The following is a 19,432-nucleotide window of genomic DNA, read 5'->3' on the forward strand; positions in this document are numbered from 1 at the left end:
TCTACTACTACTGCTACCCCTTTCCTCTCCATCCAAACCGCTACCCTGCTGGTTCAATCTCTCATCCTATCCCGACTGGATTACTGCATCAGCCTCCTCTCTGATCTCCCATCCTTCTGTCTCTCCCCACTTCAATCTATACTTCACGCTGCTGCCCGGATCATCTTTGTGCAGAAACGCTCTGGGCATGTTACTCCCCTCCTCAAAAATCTCCAGTGGCTACCAACCAACCTATGCATCAGGCAAACACTCCTCACTCTCGGCTTCAAGGCTGTCCATCACCTCACCCCCTCCTACCTCACCTCCCTTCTGTCCTTCTATAGCCCAGCCCGCACCCTCCGCTCCTCTGCCGCTAACCTCCTCACCGGGCCTCGTTCTCGCCTGTCCCGCCGTCGACCCCCGGCCCACGTCCTCCCCCGGGCCTGAAATGCCCTCCCTCCGCACACCCGCCAAGCTAGCTCTCTTCCTCCCTTCAAAGCCCTACTGAGAGCTCACCTCCTCCAGGAGGCCTTCCCAGACTGAGCCCCCCCCGCCCTACCTCCTTCCCCTCCCCACAGCACCTGTATATATGTTTGTACAGATATATTACTCTATTTTACTTGTACATATTTACTATTCTATTTAATTTTGTTAATATGTGTTGTTTTGTTGTCTGTCTCCCCCCTTCTAGACTGTGAGCCCCTATTGGGTAGGGACCGTCTCTATATGTTACCAACTTGTACTTCTCAAGCGCTTAATACAGTGCTCTGCACACAGTAAGTGCTCAATAAATATGAATGAATGAATGAATAATTAAGAAATGTCTTTTGGCAATGGTGGTGATCGCTCTCTCCTGGTTACCTAACCTTGCTGAACTTCTACTACGCCCCAACCCACACACTCCACTCCTCAACTCCTACCTACTCTTTGCACCTCGATCTCATCTCTCTCTGGCCACTGACCCCCTTACCTGAATTCTCCCTCCCCCTTCATATCTGACCAATTTTCTCACCTTAAAAACCCTCCTAAAATCACGTCTCCTCTCAGAGGCCTTCCCAGACGAGACTAAGCCCTTTATTTCTTCTCTCTGTCCTCCTCTCTATGCCAACTCTGCACTTGGCTATGGATGCTGTAAATCATTTGATCCTCACCCCAGCCCCAAGATAGTCATGTAAATCTTCTTATGCTCTACTATTTCCCTTATGCCTAATCTACTTTAATGACCACTTCCCCCTGTAGACTGTAAGTCCCATGTGGACAGAGGTAAGTTCCATGTGGACAATCTCTTCCGTACTGTACTTTCCCAAGCACTTAGCGCAGTGCTTCACTGACGATAAGCACTCAATAAATATGATTGATTTATTGAAAGACTGATCTCATTATTTCTGAGGAGGTCTTTCCTAGTTCTCACTCTGGCCCCCAAGAGACCCCCACCACCAACCTGTCATGTTTGAGTCAATCAGTCTTATTTATTGAGCGCTTACTGTGTGTGCAGTGCACGGTACTAAGCGCCTGGGAGAGGACAATACAACAATAAACAGGTACATTCCCTGCCCTCAATGAGCTTACAGTCTATAGGGGGAGACAGACATTAGTAGAAATAAATAAATGACAGATATGTACATAAGTACTGAGGAGCTGGGGATGAATAAAGGGAGCAAGTCAGGGCGATGCAGAAGGGGGTGGGAGAAGAGGAAAGGGGGGCTTAATTGGGGAAGGCCTCTTAGAAGAGATGTGCCTTCAAGAAGGCTTTGAAAGAAGGGAGAGTAATTGTCGGATATGAGTAGGGAGGGCGTTCCGGGCCATAGGCAGGACATGGGTGAGAGGTTGGCAGTGAGATAGACGAGATCGAGATACAGCGAGAAGGTTTGATTTCACTTTAGTTCCGGCCATCCGTCTCAGGCTGGTGGAGGTGAAATGTGGGATCGGGGTGATTCCCAGGCAGAGCCGCCACCTGAGCCGGAAAGTTGAACTCAGGCATGACTTCATTCCCTTCCTGCTTATCCATGGCGGTAAAGTGGGACCCACTGCACCACCTCACAGAAGGGGCTTCTGGAAACACCCGTCAAACCAAATCACAATTAGAGCCAGCTTAAAGGGAACCCTCTGGAAGTTACCTCTCCTCCAAGAAGCCTTCCCAAGTTAACTTCTACTTTTCCAGGTTATATTCCCCACAATTGTCACTTCCCCTTCTAGACCGTAAGTTCTCTGTAGGCAGGGAACGTGTCTACCTTTTCTGTTACACTGTACTCTCCCAATCGCTTAGGTTAGTGTTCTGCACACAGTAAATGCTCAATAAATGCCATTGGTTGATTGATTCAGTTCTTCTGCATCCCTTGAGCACTTGTAAACTCCCAGCCTTCCATTGCTCCCAAGCACAAAGTACAATGCTCTGCATACTGTAGTTAATAAATACTATCAAGTTGTTGCAACTGAGGCAACTGGGGGCCCCAGAGGGCTACTAAATCCTTCTGAAATCCTCCAGGAAGGACTCCCCTAGCACCCTCTCTCCATTCCCTTTCCTCCCTTTCCCTTTATATCTTTAAATTACGTATTATAAATTATTCATATCAATGTCCATCTCCCCCTCTAAGCTTGTAAGCTCGATATGGGCAGGGAGCGTGTCTGCTAATTCTGTTGTCCTTTCCCAAGCCCTGCACATAGTAAGTGCTCAATAAATACTGATTGATTGATTGATATACCTGTATATATGCATATATGTTTGTACATATTTATTACTCTATTTATTTATTTATTTTACTTGTACATATCTATCCTATTTATTTTATTTTGTTAGTATGTTTGGTTTTGTTCTCTGTCTCCCCCTTTTAGACTGTGAGCCCACTGTTGGGTAGGGACTGTCTCTAGATGTTGCCAATTTGTACTTCCCAAGCGCTTAGTACAGTGCTCTGCACACAGTAAGCGCTCAATAAATACGATTGATGATGATGATGATTGAGGAAGTCAATCCTTGGGCAAGCCCCTTAACTTCTCTGGGCCTCAGTTCCCTCATCTGTAAAATGGGGAGTAAGACTGTGAGCCCCACGTGGGACAACCTGATCACCTTGTAACCTCCCCAGCGCTTAGAACAGTGCTTTGCACACAGTATGCGCTTAACAAGTGCCATTATTATCATTATTAATCAATACGAATGAATGAATGAATGGCTTCCCCTTGGCCCCGCCCCCTCATCCAGAACACAATGGACGCACCCAGGCCCGCCTCAGCCCCTCCCCTACAGGCCACGCCCCTTCTGCCTTCGGGGCAAGGGATTGGTCGGAGCTCCGCCCCAGGCCACGCCCCCCCGCCTTCGGGACAAGGGATTGGTCGGAGCTTCGCCCCCCTCCACAGGCCACGCCCCCTCCGCCTTCGGGACAAGGAATTGGTCGGAGTTCCGCCCCCCTCCACAGGCCACGCCCCTCCGTCTTCGGGACAAGGGATTGGTCGGAGCTCCGCCCCCCTCGCCCGAGGCCACGCCCCCTCCGCCTTCGGGACAAGGGATTGGTCGGTGCTCCGCCCCCTCTCCCCAGGCCACGCCCCCTCCGCGCGCGGAACAAGGGATAAATCAGAGCTCCACCCGGCCACGCCCTCTACCAGGCCACGCCCCCCGCCTTCGGGACAAGGGATAGGTCAGAGTCCCGCCCCTACAGGCCACGCCCCCCCGCCTTCTGGGACAAAGGATGGCTCGGAGCTCCGCCCCCTCTCGTCAGGCCACGCCCCCTCCGTCTTCGGGACAAGGGATTGGTCGGAGCTCCGCCTCTCCCCATTCATTCATTCATTCATTCAATCGTATTTATTGAGCGCTTACTGTGTGCAGAGCACTGTACTAAGCGCTTGGGAAGTACAAGTTGGCAACACCGAGAGACGGCCGCTACCCAACAGTGGGCTCACAGTCTAGAAAGGGATAGGTCAGAGCCCCGCCTCTAGAGGCCACGCCCCCTCCGCCTTCGGGACAAGGGATAGGCCAGTGCCCCGCCCCTGCAGGCCCCGCCCCCTCCACCTTCGGGACCAGCGGTAGGTCGGAGCCCCGCCTCAGGCCACGCCCCCTTCACCCGCGGGACAAGGGATAGGGCAGAGCCCCGCCCTTACAGGCCACGCCTCTCCAACTTCGGGACTAGGGATTGGTCGGAGCTGCGCCCCAAGGCCACGCCCCTCCGCGCGCGGACAAGGGATAGGGCAGAGCCCCTCCCCCACAGGCCCCGCCCCTCCGCCTTCGGGACGAGGGATTGGTCGGAGCTCCGCCCCAGGCCACGCCCCCTCCACGGGCGGGACAAGGGACAGGTCAAAGCCGCGCCCCTACAGGCCCCGCCCCCTCCGCCTTCGGGTCAAGGGATCGGTCGGAGCTCCTCCCCAGGCCACGCCCCCCCGCGCCCGAGACAAGGGATAGGTCAGAGCCCCGCCCCTACAGGCCACGCCCCCCTCCTTCGGGACAAGGGATTGGTAGGAGCTCCGCCCTCAGGCCACGCCCCCTTCACGAGGGGGACAAGGGATGGACAGAGCCCCACCCCTACAGGCCACGCCCCTCCGCCTTCGGGACCAGCGATAGGTCAGTGCTCCGCCCTCAGGCCACGCCCCCTCCGCGCCAGGGGCTGGGATAGGTCAGCGCTCCCCATAGCCACGCCCCCTCCGAACCCGGTGCACTTCTGGGCGCGCCCCCTAGGGGGCGGGGCCTTCCCTCCGGGGATTTAGTAGCTGCGGCGCCAAACCCGCCTCCCGCGCAGACCCGGGACTGGGCCCACGAGTTTGCAACAGTTGCTGCAGCAGCAGTAGCCTCGCCCTCCTTCTTCTTTTTCCTTTTTTCCTCCTCCTCCTTTTTCCTCCTCCTCCTCCTCTTAGCTCCCAGTGCAGCCGGAGCCCTTAGCGCAGCCATGGCGCTGTCGATGCCGGTGAACGGGCTGAAGGAGGAGGACAAAGAGCCCCTGATCGAGCTCTTCGTCAAGGTGAGCAATTCTCCCACTACTCTCAGCATCGCCCGCGCTATGTGCTGAGCGCCCGCCACGTGCAGAGCACTCTCCCCCTCGTCCCCCTCTCCATCCCCCCATCTTACCTCCTTCCCTTCCCCACAGCACCTCTATATAATAATAATAATGTTGGTATTTAAGCGCTTACTATGTGCAAAGCACTGTTCTAAATGCTGTATATGTATATATGTTTGTACATATTTATTACTCTATTTATTTTACTTGTACATATCTATTCTATTTATTTTATTTTGTTAGTATGTTTGGTTTTGTTCTCCGTCTCCCCCCCTTTTAGACTGTGAGCCCACTGTTGGGTAGGGACTGTCTCTAGATGTTGCCAACTTGGACTTCCCAAGCGCTTAGTCCAGTGCTCTGCACACAATAAGCGCTCAATAAATACGATTGATTGATTGTACATATCTATTCTACTTATTTTACTTTGTTAGTATGTTTGGTTTTGTTCTCTGTCTCCCCCCTTTTAGACTGTGAGCCCACTGTTGGGTAGGGACTGTCTCTAGATGTTGCCAACTTGGACTTCCCAAGCGCTTAGTCCAGTGCTCTGCACACAGTAAGCGCTCCATAAATACGATTGATTGATTGTACATATCTATTCTATTTAGTTTATTTTGTTAGTATGTTTGGTTTTGTTCCCCCCTTTTAGACTGTGAGCCCGCTGTTGGGTAGGGACTGTCTGTAGATGTTGCCAACTTGGACTTGCCAAGCGCTTAGTCCAGTGCTCTGCACACAGTAAGCGCTCCATAAATACGATTGATTGATTGTACATATCTATTCTATTTATTTTATTTTGTTAGTATGTTTGGTTTTGTTCCCCCCTTTTAGACTCTGAGCCCGCTGTTGGGTAGGGACTGTCTGTAGGTGTTGCCAACTTGGACTTGCCAAGCGCTTAGTACAGTGTTCTGCATACAGTAAGCGCTCAATAAATACGATTGATTGATTGATTGTACATATCTATTCTATTTATTTTATTTTGTTAGTATGTTTGGTTTTGTTGTCTGTCTCCCCCTTTTAGACTGTGAGCCCACTGTTGGGCAGGGACCGTCTCTATATGTTGCCAACTTGGACTTCCCAAGGGCTTAGTCCAGTGCTCTGCACACAGTAAGCGCTCAATAAATACCATTGATTGATTGATTGATTGGACGAAACGCTTCTCCTCCTCCGCCCCACATTCCCGGGCCTTCCCCCTCCCCGCCCCCATTGTCTCGGGCTTTTGCGAGCTCCGACTAAGAATAAATCATCTTGATGGTATTCGTTAAGCGCTTACTATGTGCCTGGCACTGGACTAAGCGCTTAGTACAGTGCTCTGCACACAGTAAGCGCTCAATAAATACGATTAAATGAATTGAATGAACTAAGCGCTGGGGGCGATGCAAGCCAGCCGGGGCTATTAGTTGTTCAGTCGTATTGATTGAGCGCCTTCTGTGTGCAGAGCACTGGACTAAGCGCTTGGAAAGTACAATTCGGCAACAGTTATTATAAATCTATTAAACTTTTAATCAGGGCTATTGATTGAGCGCTTCCTGTGTGCAGAGCACTGGACTAAGAGCTTGGAAAGTACAATTCGGCAGCGGATAGTATAAATCTATTAAACTATTAATCAGGGCTATTGATTGAGTGCTTTCTGTGTGCAGAACACTGGACTAAGCTTGGAAAGTACAATTAGGCAGCAGATAGTATAAATCTATTAAACTATTAATCAGGGCTATTGCTTGAGCGCTTCCTGTGTGCAGAGCACTGGACTAAGCGCTTGGAAAGTACAATTCGGCAACAGATATAAATCTATTAAACGTTTAATCAGGGCTATTGATTGAGTGCTTCCTGTGTGCACAGCACTGGACTAAGAACATGGAAAGTACAATTCGGCAGCAGATATTATAAATCTGTTAAGCTTTTAATCAGGGCTATTGCTTGAGCGCTTCCTGTGTGCAGAGCACTGGACTAAGCGCTTGGAAAGTACAATTCGGCAGCAGATATTATAAATCTAGTAAGCTTTTAATCAGGGCTATTGATTGAGCGCTTCCTGTGCGCAGAGCACTGGACTAAGACTTTGGAAAGTACAATTCAGCAGCAGATAGTATAAATCTATTAATCAGGGCTATTGACTGAGCGCTTCCTGTGTGCAGAGCACTGGACTAAGCACTTGGAAAGTGCAATTCGGCAACAGATATTATAAATCTATTAAACGTTTAATCAGGGCTATTGATTGAGCACTTCCTGTGTGCAGAGCACTGGATTAAGAGCTTGGAAAGTACAATTCAGCAGCAGATAGTGTAAATCTATTAAACTATTAATCAGGGCTATTGATTGAGCACTTCCTGTGTGCAGAGCACTGGACTAAGCACTTGGAAAGTGCAATTCGGCAACATATTATAAATCTATTAAACTTTTAATCAGGGCTATTGATTGAGCGCTTCCTGTGTGCAGAGCACTGGACTAAGCACCGGGAAAGTACAATTCGGCAACAGATATTATAAATCTATTAAACGTTTAATCAGGGCTATTGATTGAGCGCTTTCTGTGTGCAGAGCACTGGACTAAGAGCTTGGAAAGTACAATTCGGCAGCAGATAGTATAAATCTATTAAACTATTAATCAGGGTTATTGATTGAGCGCTTCCTGTGTGCAGAGCACTGGACTAAGCGCTGGGGTAGATAGAAGTCAATCGGGACTATTAATCAGGGTTATTGATTGAGCGCTTCCTGTGTGCAGAGCACTGGACTAAGCGCTTGGGAAGTACAGTTCGGCAACAGATATAAATCTGTTAAACTATTAATCAGGGCTATTGATTGAGCGCTTCCTGTGTGCAGAGCACTGGACTAAACGCTGGGGTAGGTACAAGCCAATCAGGACTATTAATCAGGGCTATTGGTTGAGCGCTTCCTGTGTGCAGAGCACTTAACTAAACGCTGGGGTAGATACAAGCCAATCGGGACTATTAATCAGGGCTATTGATTGAGCGCTTCCTGTGAGCAGAACACTGGGCTAAGCGCTTGGGAGAGTTGGGAGGCAATGTTCCCTGCCCACAAAGAGCTCACATTTACTATTAATAATAACAATAATTGTAGTATTTGTTAAGTTCTTATTGTGTGCCAGGTACTGTACTAAGCGCTGGGGTACATACAAGCAAACCAGAACTATTAATCAGGGCTATTGATTGAGCGCTTCCTGTGTGCAGAGCACTGTGCTAAGTGCTTGGTAGAGAGCAAGACAGAGTCGGGAGGCAACGTTCCTCGCCCATAAGGAGCCCACATTTAATAACAAGCACTTAGTACAGTGCTCTGCACACAGTAAGCGCTCAATAAATACGATTGAATGAATGAATAATAATGATAATTGTAGCGTTTGGGAGAGGGCAAGTCAACAGAGTCAGGAGACAACGTTCCCTGGCTGTAAGGAGCTCAAATTTATTAATAATAGTAATAATAATAATTACAGTATTTGTTAAGCGCTTACTGTATGCCAGGCACTGTACTAAGCGTTGGGGTGAATGCTAGCAAATCGGGTTGGACACGGAGGGGGAGAGCGGGAAAATATTTTAAGTTCTCCTTCTAATTCTCCAAAAACTCTTCGATGGTCCCTGTTGCCGAATTGTACTTTCCAAGCGCTTAGTACAGTGCTGTGCACACCGTAAGCGCTCAATAAAGACGATTGAATGAATGAAAGGTACATTTTGACTCAGCTCCGGGGCAAAGGGGAGTCGAAACTGTTAGGAAATAAAAAAGAGGCAGAGTTGGGTGGGTTTCTGGATGAATGGAGCCCTTTATGAATGAGTAAGGGTCAAATTGGGGAAATGCCCAAATTCCCTAATGCTCTCTTTCTTGCGATTTTGCTCCCCATCAGTCAGTGGTACTTACTGAGCGTTTACCATGTGCAGAACGCTGTACTAAGCGCTTGGGAGAGAACAGTCCAGCAGAGTCGTTGGGCACGGTCCCTTCCCAACAAGGAGCTTATGGTCTCCGAAGCACAGTTTCACTAAAATCCGCCCCGATCATTTTGAAACCCCTTCATCTCAACAAAGCGCTTAGTACAGTGCTCTGCACACAGTAAGCGCTCAATAAACACGAAAAATAAATTAAAAATAAACAAAGATGTTTCTCTTTCTCCTACCATATGGTTTTGTGGTTTCTCCAAGTGTCGAGCAGTCTTTGCATGATGCAACACTTGAGCCCTGCTCCTGGGTAGCTGGCTGATAATGGAAAGATTGGGTTTCCCATTTGCCGAGTGGGAAAATGGGGTGGAAAGAGGAAAAATCTGAAAAGAATACAGTCTTCTTGGGGAAGCGAAATTCACCAGGGAACCTGCCCTATTTTGGGGGCTGTTTTTGAATGCAGCCAAGGGAAATAGAGGCCGATTGTCACAGTAGGCACAGTGGTAGTGTTGCAATGTTAATAATTCTGCCAGGAGGCTTTTGAGATGGTTAGTGGAACAACTAAAGTTTATTTTTTTATGAATTTGAATCCGTGCTTTGCCTGGATGGGATGTGTTTCGAAATAACTGTCTTTGGGGAAGGGGGAGCAATCTGTTCGGGATACACCATAGGATAAAGACTGGTCAAGCTGAGGAAAGAAATATCGCTTTCTTGGGATGATTTTGTATATATGTATATATGTTTGTACATATTTATTACTCTGTTTATTTTACTTGTACGTATCTATTCTATTTATTTTATTTTGTTAGTATGTTTGGTTTTGTTCTCTGTCTCCCCCTTTAAGACTGTGAGCCCGCTGTTGGGTAGGGACTGTCTCTATATGTTGCCAATTTGTACTTCCCAAGCGCTTAGTACAGTGCTCTGCACACAGTAAGCACTCAATAAATACGATTGATGATGATGATGATTTGGCTGTCAGGTATTTTATGGTTATTGGAGGCAGAGGGAGTATCTGACCAAACTTGCAGTGAATAAGTGCCGGATTGGCAAGGGCCTGAAAGTTAACATTAATAACTCTCTTTTTTTATGTGTGCAGCATTTCCTGTACAAACCAATCCCTGAACCCTTTCTAAACCACTAGATAAGGTAATTGCTTTATGGGAATAGAGAAAAGAATTACTTTTCCCGGAGAAACCGTGAGGCAAAGCTTGGTTTTCAAAAGAAAGTGCAGAACGCTGTCGGGCTCTTAGAGGTGTGGTCCATATAAAATAGGGAGTTGACTTGGGGATTCTTGAAGAGTAATTATGGTATTGTTTAAGCTCTTACTATGTGTCAAGCACTGTACAAAGCGCTGGGGTGAATCCACGCACCAAGGAGTAGTCAAACCTATCTGCATGAAAGGGTGTTTTTAGACTGGAGCGAGCGAGAGGAATGATTTGACTTTAAGATGTCAGGAAGTGAGCTATTTCTGAGATTCATTCATTCATTCAATTGTATTTATTGAGCACTTACTGTGTGCAGAGCACTGTACTAAGCGCCTGGGTTCAGCACAGACCCTAAAAGTACTCCCGGACTTTTCAGTATTTGCTGTTAACATTTTGTCCCAGAGCACTGCATCACGCATCCCCTCATTCATTCATTCATTCAACTATATTTATTGAGCGCTTACTGTGTGCAGAGCTCTGTACTAAGCACTTGGGAAGTACAAGTTGGCAACATATAGAGACGGTCCCTACCCAATAACGGGCTCACAGTCTAGAAGGGGGACACAAGCAACAAAACAAAACGTGGACAGGTGTCATGTCATCAGAACAAATAGAATTAAAGTTAAATGCACATCATTAGCAAAATAAATAGAATAGTAAATATGTACAAGTAAAATAGAGTAATAAATCTGTACAAACATATATACAGGTGCTGTGGGGAGGGGAAAGAGGTAGGGTTGGGGGATGGGGAGGGGGAGAGGTAAGATGGGTCTCCGTCTGGGAAGGCCTCTTGGAGGAGGTGAGCTCTCATCCCTAGCCCTTTTTTTTCTTTTTTTTAGCAGGTAGGACGGACTAAGGGGGCCTCTTGGTTTGTTGGTAAGACATTCTGAAAAATTGGGAAACCCTGCCCCAGATTTCAGGATTAGTCATAGCTGCTACTACTATTTTGATTAATAATGATAATATTTTTAAGTGCTGACAACATTATACTAAAAACTGGGGTAAATTCAGGAAAGTTCATTTGCTCCGCAGAGGGCTCACAGTTTGCCGAAAGAGGGCAGGCAGGCCCAAACAGTGATGAAAATTAAAGTTTAACTATCATAAACCTCAACATTAAAATGTGTAATAATCATAATTGTGGTATTTGTTAAGCGCTTACTATGTGCCAGGCAGTATACTGAATGATGGAGTGGATACAAGCAGCGTGGCTCAGTGGAAAGAGCACGGGCTTTGGAGTCAGAGGTCGTGGGTTCAAATCCCAGCTCTGCCAATTGTCAGCTGTGTGACTTTGGGCAAGTCACTTCACTTCTCTGTGCCTCGGTTATCTCATCTGTAAAATGGGGATGAAGACTGTGAGCCCCCCCCCCCCCCCGTGGGACAACTTGATCACTTTGTAACCTCCCCAGCACTTAGAACAGTGCTTTGCACATAGTAAGTGCTTGATAAATGCCATTATTATTATTACAAGCAAATCGGTTTGGACGCAGTCCCTGACCCACACTGGGGCTCAGTCTTAATCCCCATTTTACAGATGAGGTAACTGAGGTCGAGGTAAGTGAAGTGACTTGCCCAAGGTCACACAGCAGACAAGTGGCAGAGCCGGGAGTAGAACGCAGGTCCTTCTGAATGGGGACAGAAAAAAAACTGCCTTAACCTTTGCATGGTTCAGTAGGCAGGGCTTCAGCCTCCCTCCTGAGACCCTAGAGCTCCTGTAGTCATCATCAATCATATTTATTGAGCGCTTACTATGTGCAGAGCACTGTACTAAGCGCTTGGGAAGTACAGATTGGCAACATATAGAGACAGTCCCTACCCAACAGTGGGCTCACAGTCTAAAAGTCCAGAGGCTTGGTTGGCCTACCCTCTGCCCCTTGGGTGGGGGTCAGACCGAGCTGTGGAAGGGTGGCACAAAAAGGCTTCCCCTGGCATCAGCTTTTCCTGGGTGCCCCTGATGGCATGGCCATGTGGCTCCAAGATTTTCTTCCCAGTCACTCATTCAGTCAATCATTCATAGTGACTGAGAAGCAGCGTGGCTCAGTGGAAAGAGCCCGGGCTTTGGAGTCAGAGTTCACGGGTTCAAATCCCAGCTCCGACAATTGTCAGCTGTGTGACTTTGGGCAAGTCATCTAACTACTCCGTGCCTCAGTTACCTCATCTGTAAAATGGGGATTAAGACTGTGAGCCCCATGTGGGACTATTTATTTTACTTGTACATATCTATTCTATTTATTTTATTTTGTTAGTATGTTTGGTTTTGTTCTCTGTCTCCCCCTTTTAGACTGTGAGCCCACTGTTGGGTAGGGACTGTCTCTATATGTTCCCAACTTGTACTTCCCAAGCGCTTAGTACAGTGCTCTGCACACAGTAAGCACTCAATAAATACGATTGATGATGATGATGATGATGACAACCCAATCACCTTGTAATCTCCCCAGCGCTTTGAACAGTGCTTTGCACATAGTAAGCGCTTAATAAATGCCATCATCATATTTGTTGAGATCTTATTGTGTGCAGAACACCTTACTAAGCGCCTGGGAGAGTACAATACAACAATAAACTGGCACATTCCCTGCCCACAACGAGGCAGACACAGATGAGTAGCGATTTTTAGGAAAACACAGAGCTTGATCAAACCCGCACACTCTGCTCCAGTAACTCCAATCTACTTATTCAATCTCCATCTGAACTTTCTCACCGCCGATCTCTTGCCTAAATCTTCCCACCCACCTGGAATTCCCTCCCCCTTTATATCTGGCAGACCCTTACTTCTCCCTCTCTTTGAAGTCCTCCTAAAATATCTCTTCCAAGAGACCTTCCCGGGCTAAGTCCTTACTTCCATTTTTGGCTCGTTGTGGGCTGGGAATATGTCGATTTATTGTTGTACTGTACTCTCCCAAGTGCTTAGTACAGTGCTGTGCAAACAGCAAGCATTCAATAAATACAGTTGAATAAATGAATGAACCCCTTAAGCACTTGGCTATTCACCCAAGCCCCACAGCACTTATGTATGATTCCATCTGTAATTTATTTTCCTATCTCTCTCCCCCCTGGTAGACTGTAAGCTCTGTGTGGACAGCAATCTTGTCTACCTACTTTATTTTTTTTGTACTCTCCCAAGTGTTTACTGCAGTGCTTTGTCCCCAGTAAGCCCTAAATAACCCTCAATGAACAAGCACCATAAAAAACAAAACAGAAATAAGTACCGTTGATGGGTATTGATTTAGAAAATACCGGAACAACTCATTAGAGTGACTAGAGCCAAATGTGGAGCTTACAGTCCAATGGGAGAGACGGACACCAAATTATATCACAGGAACATTATGGTGAATGTCACGCCTCCCTGGAAAGTTGAGGTGTGTTTTGTGCTGTATCCTGAGGAAAACTCAAGCCTTTTACCTGTATTTTCATTTTATCCATGGAGGTGACGCCAGCCTTGATAGAACCCTCCGCGGTGGGGAAAACCGTGGAAGTTAATGGGAATTGCAGGCTTTTAATTTTCCAACAGAGCCATTTTGGATGACCTGTCAGTGGTGTGCTGGGTGGGAGAAGAGTAAAGCTGACATCTGTAAAGGTGAGATTTACAGAGGAAGGGGCCCCGGGGAGGGGAAAAAAATTTTAAACTGATGACGCTGAACAGGGAAATTAAACACCTCACCACCTCCAAACTGAGCAATTCTAGGAAAGAAACAAAAGAGGAAAGTCTGAAGTATCCAATTCTTAGGGATCTTGAATTTTTTATTTTGTTAATATGTTTTGTTTTGTTGTCTGTCTCCCCCTTCTAGACTGTGAGCCCGCTGTTGGGTAGGGACCGTCTCTATATGTTGCCAACTTGTACTTCCCAAGTGCTTAGTACAGTGCTCTGTACACAGTAAGCACCCAATAAATACAATTGAATGAATGAATGAATGAAGGCTAACAACTCTTTGGGAAATTTAGAGAAGATTACAAGGAAATCACTGTCAGTGGTATTTTTTGAGCACTTATTGTGTGCAGAGCACTGTATTTAGTGCTTGGGAGAGTACAGTACAACAGAGTTAGTAGATAGATTCCCTGCCCACACTCGGCTTATAGTCTAGGGAGGGGGGAGACAGACTTTAATATAAATAAATAATTTATAATATATATTTTAAACATATAGAAGAATGCGATGGAGGTGAGGGTGGGGCAAAAATCAGATGCGCAAAGGTCACAGGTCCAAGTGTATGGACAATGCAGGTAAGGACCGTCTCTATATGTTGCCAATTTGTACTTTCCAAGCACTTAGTACAGTGCTCTGCACACAGTAAGTGCTCAATAAATACAGTTGAATGAATTAATGAATGAAAAGAGCTCCTTGCGGGCAAGGAAAACTTGTACTTTCCAAGCGCTTAGTACAGTGCTCTGCACACAGTAAGTGCTCAATAAATGCGATTGAATGAATGAATGAATGAAAAGAGCTCCTTGCAGGCAGGGAACGTGGCTACCAAATCTTTTGCATTTTACTTATTTACTGAGCGCTTACTGTGTGCAGAACACTTGACTAAGCTCTTGGGAGAGTACAGTATACCAGATGTGATAGACCTGCTTCCTCCTTCCCCATAGGAGCTTACAGTCGCACGTTGTTTTTTCTCCTGAAGACTTAACCCCAATCTCTTGCCCTCGGTTTTCTTTTTTCACTACAGTATATGTCTAAAGAACTTCGATGAAAATGCACATTCTTGTTAAAATAAGATTAGTTATGAAAACAAAATTTCTTGTCTAAAAAGGGTTGAGCCATGACTCCAAACTTCTCATAATAAAAGCATTGAACTGCACCACTGGAGAGCATATAAATGAAGGTCATTAATAATTTTATAGCTGTACAAGTTAGGCAAATAAAAGCTATTTAGAGGCTGATCAAAGAAAATGATGTATAGAAAATGAAGAGATCAGACAAATGGGATTGAACCAGGTAAGGATTTTCAAAGACGCTGGGTATCCTAGTGGAAGGGGCGTGGGCTCGGGGGTCAGAGGACCATGGTTAATTATGATGGTGTTTGTTAAGCACTTACTATGTGCGAAGCACTGTTCTAAGCGCTGGTTCTGGTTCTAATCCTGGGGTTGCCAGTTCTGTGACCTTGTGTAAGTCACTTAATATCCCTGTGCCTCAGTTTCCTCATCTGTAAAATGGGGATTAAATACCTGATTTTTCCCTCTCTTACCGAGAGTGTGAGCCCCATGTGGGACAGGGACTGGATTAGATTTGATGACCGTGGCTCTACCCCAGCACTTAGTTCAGTGCTTGGTGCAGAGTAAGCACTTAATAATAACTGTATTATTATTTGTATTTATTATTATTCTTATACAGTACAGAGGGGGCTTTGCCTTACCCCTCCCCCCATAACCTAATAATTATGGTATTTGTTAAGCGCTTACTCTGTGCCAGGCACTGCACTAAGTAGTGGAGTGGATACAAGCAAATCGAGTTGGACACAGTCCCAGCCCCACATGGGGCTCACAGTCTCAATCCCCGTTTTACAGATGAGGTAACTGAGGCGTAGAGAAGTGAAGCGACATGCCCAAGGTCACACAGCAGACAAGTGGCGGAGCTGTGATTCGAACCCATGTCCTTCTGATTCCCAGGCCCGTCCTCTATCCACTAGGCCATGCTGCTTCTCTACAGCTGACCTCCGTCCACAAATCAGCCAGATAATCTGTAAATACAGAGATTGAGAGATCATCCTGTTCCTTTGCGGACTGAAAGGGTTGGGGGTATCCATCTGGTCTGGTTCTCAAAGTTGTCAGTTCAAATTCACCAGTCGATCACTAGGATTTATTGGGCATCTACTGCGAGCAGAGCACTGTGCCCTAAGCACTTGGGAGAATAGAGTGGATTTAGCAATTCAAAGAGCAAAATTGCCCTTTCTTCAGGTGTTTGTGTTCAGTGGATGAGCCTTTTAAGATAAACGTTTTAAATCACAGGCAGTCACAGTTTATAGGGCAATTTACAGATTTAGTATTGTTGTTCTGGTGCCCTGAGTCATATTGGCCACTTTGTTCAGTAAACACGATTTCATATCCAACAGTGGTTTGTGGCAGTATTTAAATGCTTCAGAAACAATTCCAAGAAGGAATGTAGCTTTCTCCCCTGCTGTCGGTGGTTTAGCAGGGTTCACGGTTGCAAAAGAACCTATTTGTCTGTTCCCGTTAATGATAGGCTGCCTCAGTCTGTGTTTTGGGACAGTATTTGGCTCTCGTGGTGTCTAATTTTTCATCCCAAAGTATCGATGAGGTGCAAATAATGTGTCCAGTTTCCTCTGCTTTCTAGTGATGATGATAATAATAATAATAATAATGGCATTTACTAAGCACTTACTATGTGCAAAGCACTTTTCTAAGCACTGGGGAGGTTACAAGGTGATCAGGTTGTCCCACGGGGGGCTCACAGTCTTAATCCTCATTTTACAGAAGAGGTAACTGAGACACAGAGAAGTTAAGTGACTTGCCCAAAGTCACTCAGCTGAAAATTGGCAGAACCGGGATTTGAACCCATGTCCTCTGACTCCAAAGCCTGTGCTCTTTTCCACTGAGCCACGCTGCTTCTCAGTAGTGATACTGAGTAGTAGTGAAAGTAGTGACACTTTCTAGCATTTCCACACGCATTTATTATTGATGAGATCTACTTTCATAGCTTTCCTGGATTATTCTAAGGGGATTCCACAAAAGGAGAGGGAGACAGGGTGAATTTATGCATGTGCTGAGTGAAAACAACACTCAAGTAAAGATGGAGGCCAAAGTTGGTTTCTTTGGTATGGAGAGAAGGCCCAGATGTCATTCGTGCCCTATTTTTTTTCTTCATTGTTTTGGTTTTGTTTATTGTCTATAGTTTGGTAACCTTCATATTCAGAGTCCCCAGACTGTGAAGTTCACCCAGGGGTGTGCATGTGAAAGAAAAGACCGATGTAGAATTCACAGTCCCCTCCATATTATGAGCATGTAAAGGACTGACCCGTGTTGTCCGCCGTGTTTAGCCTTTGTTATCGCCCCCTTTTCTCTTTCCTTAACTATATATTTTTCTAGTCTTTCATTTGTCGTTGGTCCTGGAGGGTCAAAGATTGCTTCCCTGCCTTCTTCCCCCAATCTGTCTTCATCCCTGCCTTATATGAAATGGGACACAGCAACTGTTTAACAACTGGCGTGGTATTTCTCTGGCAGCGTAGGGGCGGAAATTAGGACCGAGCATTCAATTGAAACTGTAGACAGAACTCAACCTCAGTTGGAATTGGGCCCAACACAAAAGCAAGCTGGCAAGACTTGGGCCCGAAGCCTCTGCTCTGAACATTTTAATCAAGTGCCAGGCTATTATCTTGGGTCTGACTTGAAAGGGAACAGTCATTTGTTCAATCGGTGGTATTTATTGAGTGCTCACCCTGTGCAGAGCACTGAGAAGCAGCATGGCGTAATGGATAGAGCACGAATCTGGGAGGCAGAAGGTCATGGCTTCTAATCCCAGCTCCGTCACTTGACTAGAGAGAAGCAGTGTGGCTCAGTGGAAAGAGCCCACGCTTTGGAGTCAGGGGTCACGGGTTCAAATCCTGACTCCGCCAGTTGTCAGCTGTGTGACTTTGGGCAAGTCACTTTTTTATAACATTTATTAAGCGCTTACTATGTGCAAAGCACGGTTCTAAGCGCTGGGTTTTAACTGCTCTGTGCCTCGGTTACCTCATCTGTAAAAGGGGGATTAAGGCTGTGAGCCCCACGTGGGACAACCTGATCATCTTGTATCCCCCCAGTGCTTAGAACAGTGCTTTGCACATAGTAAGCGCTTAACAATTACCATCAGCATTATTATTGTGTGACCTTGGGCAGGCCGCTTCACTTTTCTGGATCTGTTACCTCATCTGTCAAATGGGGAGCCCCCCATGGGACAGGGACTGCGACCAACCCCATTTGCTTGTAACCACTTCAGTGCTTAGTATAGTGCCAGGCACCCAGTAAGCTCTTAACAAGGACCATGGTTATTATTAGGCGCTTGGGAGAATACAACAGAGTTGGTAGACTCAATCCGTGCCCGCAACGAACTTGAGACTGTGGACTGGGAATCCAATTCGTGTCCACACCCTGTGCCTGCTTAGTTTAAATACTTGTTAAGATCACAGCCTTTAGTGAGAAAAAGTGCCAGCTGTCTGACTCCTGTAAACCACTCTTCTAGAGTGTAATAGTGTTTATTGAGCACTTACAGTGTGAAGAACACTGTACTAAGTGCTGGGAAAGAATACACGGTTAGTCGTGGTTCCTGTCCCTGAGGGGATGCGTATCAAGCGCTTAGTACAGTGCTCTGCAAACAGTAAGTGCTCAATAAATAATAATGGCATTTATTAAGCGCTTACTATGTGCAAAGCACTGTTCTAAGTGCTGGCACTGTTCTAAACGCTGGATACTATTGAAATGAATGAATAACAAAGTGCTTTGTAAGTTTCAATCAGTCATATTTTTGGAGCACTTACTGTGTGCGCAACACTGTACTAAGCACTTGGGTGAGTACAGTACAACAGAAGTTATACCACTTCCAGTGCCTGGCTCTTGGTTTTGGAATTTTTTCCCCAAAGCTTCTGTTGTGCCGTACTCTTGGAACATACCCTTACCGTACGGAAGCCTTGTCACAAAGTAAGCTCATTGCCTTAGCCTGTTTTGCTGCATTGTCCAACCTAAGGATTTTCTTCCCCTCTGTCTCTCAAAAGAAAAGAAAACTCTTTGGTGCTACATTTCTATAGATATTTACATTTTAATTTCTTGAATAATGATGGTATTAAGCACTTTTGTGTCTAGCAGTCTTCTAAGCATGGGGTAGATAAAACACAGTCCCTGTACCCCCTGGGGCTCGCAATTTAGGAGAGAGAACAGGTTCATTCATTCATTCAATCGTATTTATTGAGCGCTTACTGTGTGCAGAGCACTGTACTAAGCACTTGGGAAGTAAAAGTTTGCAACATATAGAGACGGTCCCTACCCAACAGCGGGCTCACAGTCTAGAACGGTTGTGAATCCCCATTTTATAGATGAAGGAACTGAGGCATAGAGAAGTGAAGTGACTTGCCCAAGGTCACACAGCGGAAAAGTGGTGGATCCGGGATTAGAACCCAGGTCCTCTGACTCCCAGTCCTGGGCTCTTTCCACTAGGCCATGCTGCTTCCCTGTTTACTTAGGTGTCTATATGGACATTCAATTTGTTGTTCAGCTGTTTTGGCCTGATGTGTTTCTACTGCCTCATTCAGTCATATTTATTGGGCACTTACTGTGTGCAGAACACTGTACTAAGCACTTTATTCTTGTTCTTCATCCAGCTTCCACTATAGATAAATATTTTTGCCTATTTGTACTCTCTCCAAGTGCTTAGTACAGTACTCTGCACACGGTAAGCACCCAATAAATACGACTGAATG

The 19,432-nt window shown here is 46.3% G+C and overlaps 1 protein-coding gene across 1 annotated transcript in view; it reads left to right on the forward strand.

Moving 5' to 3' along the window:
* Positions 1-4,705: 4,705 nt before the first annotated feature.
* CLIC4 (chloride intracellular channel 4) overlaps positions 4,706-19,432 on the forward strand; it is a 71,670-nt gene continuing 56,943 nt past the window's right edge. The window contains exon 1 of the mRNA XM_038757699.1: positions 4,706-4,919. Coding sequence (XP_038613627.1) covers positions 4,848-4,919 — 72 coding nt within the window. The 5' untranslated portion in view covers positions 4,706-4,847. The remainder of the gene's footprint in view (positions 4,920-19,432) is intronic.

The sequence above is a fragment of the Tachyglossus aculeatus genome, chromosome 16 (genome assembly GCF_015852505.1).
Source record: "Tachyglossus aculeatus isolate mTacAcu1 chromosome 16, mTacAcu1.pri, whole genome shotgun sequence".
NCBI classification, from domain to species: Eukaryota; Metazoa; Chordata; class Mammalia; order Monotremata; family Tachyglossidae; genus Tachyglossus; species Tachyglossus aculeatus.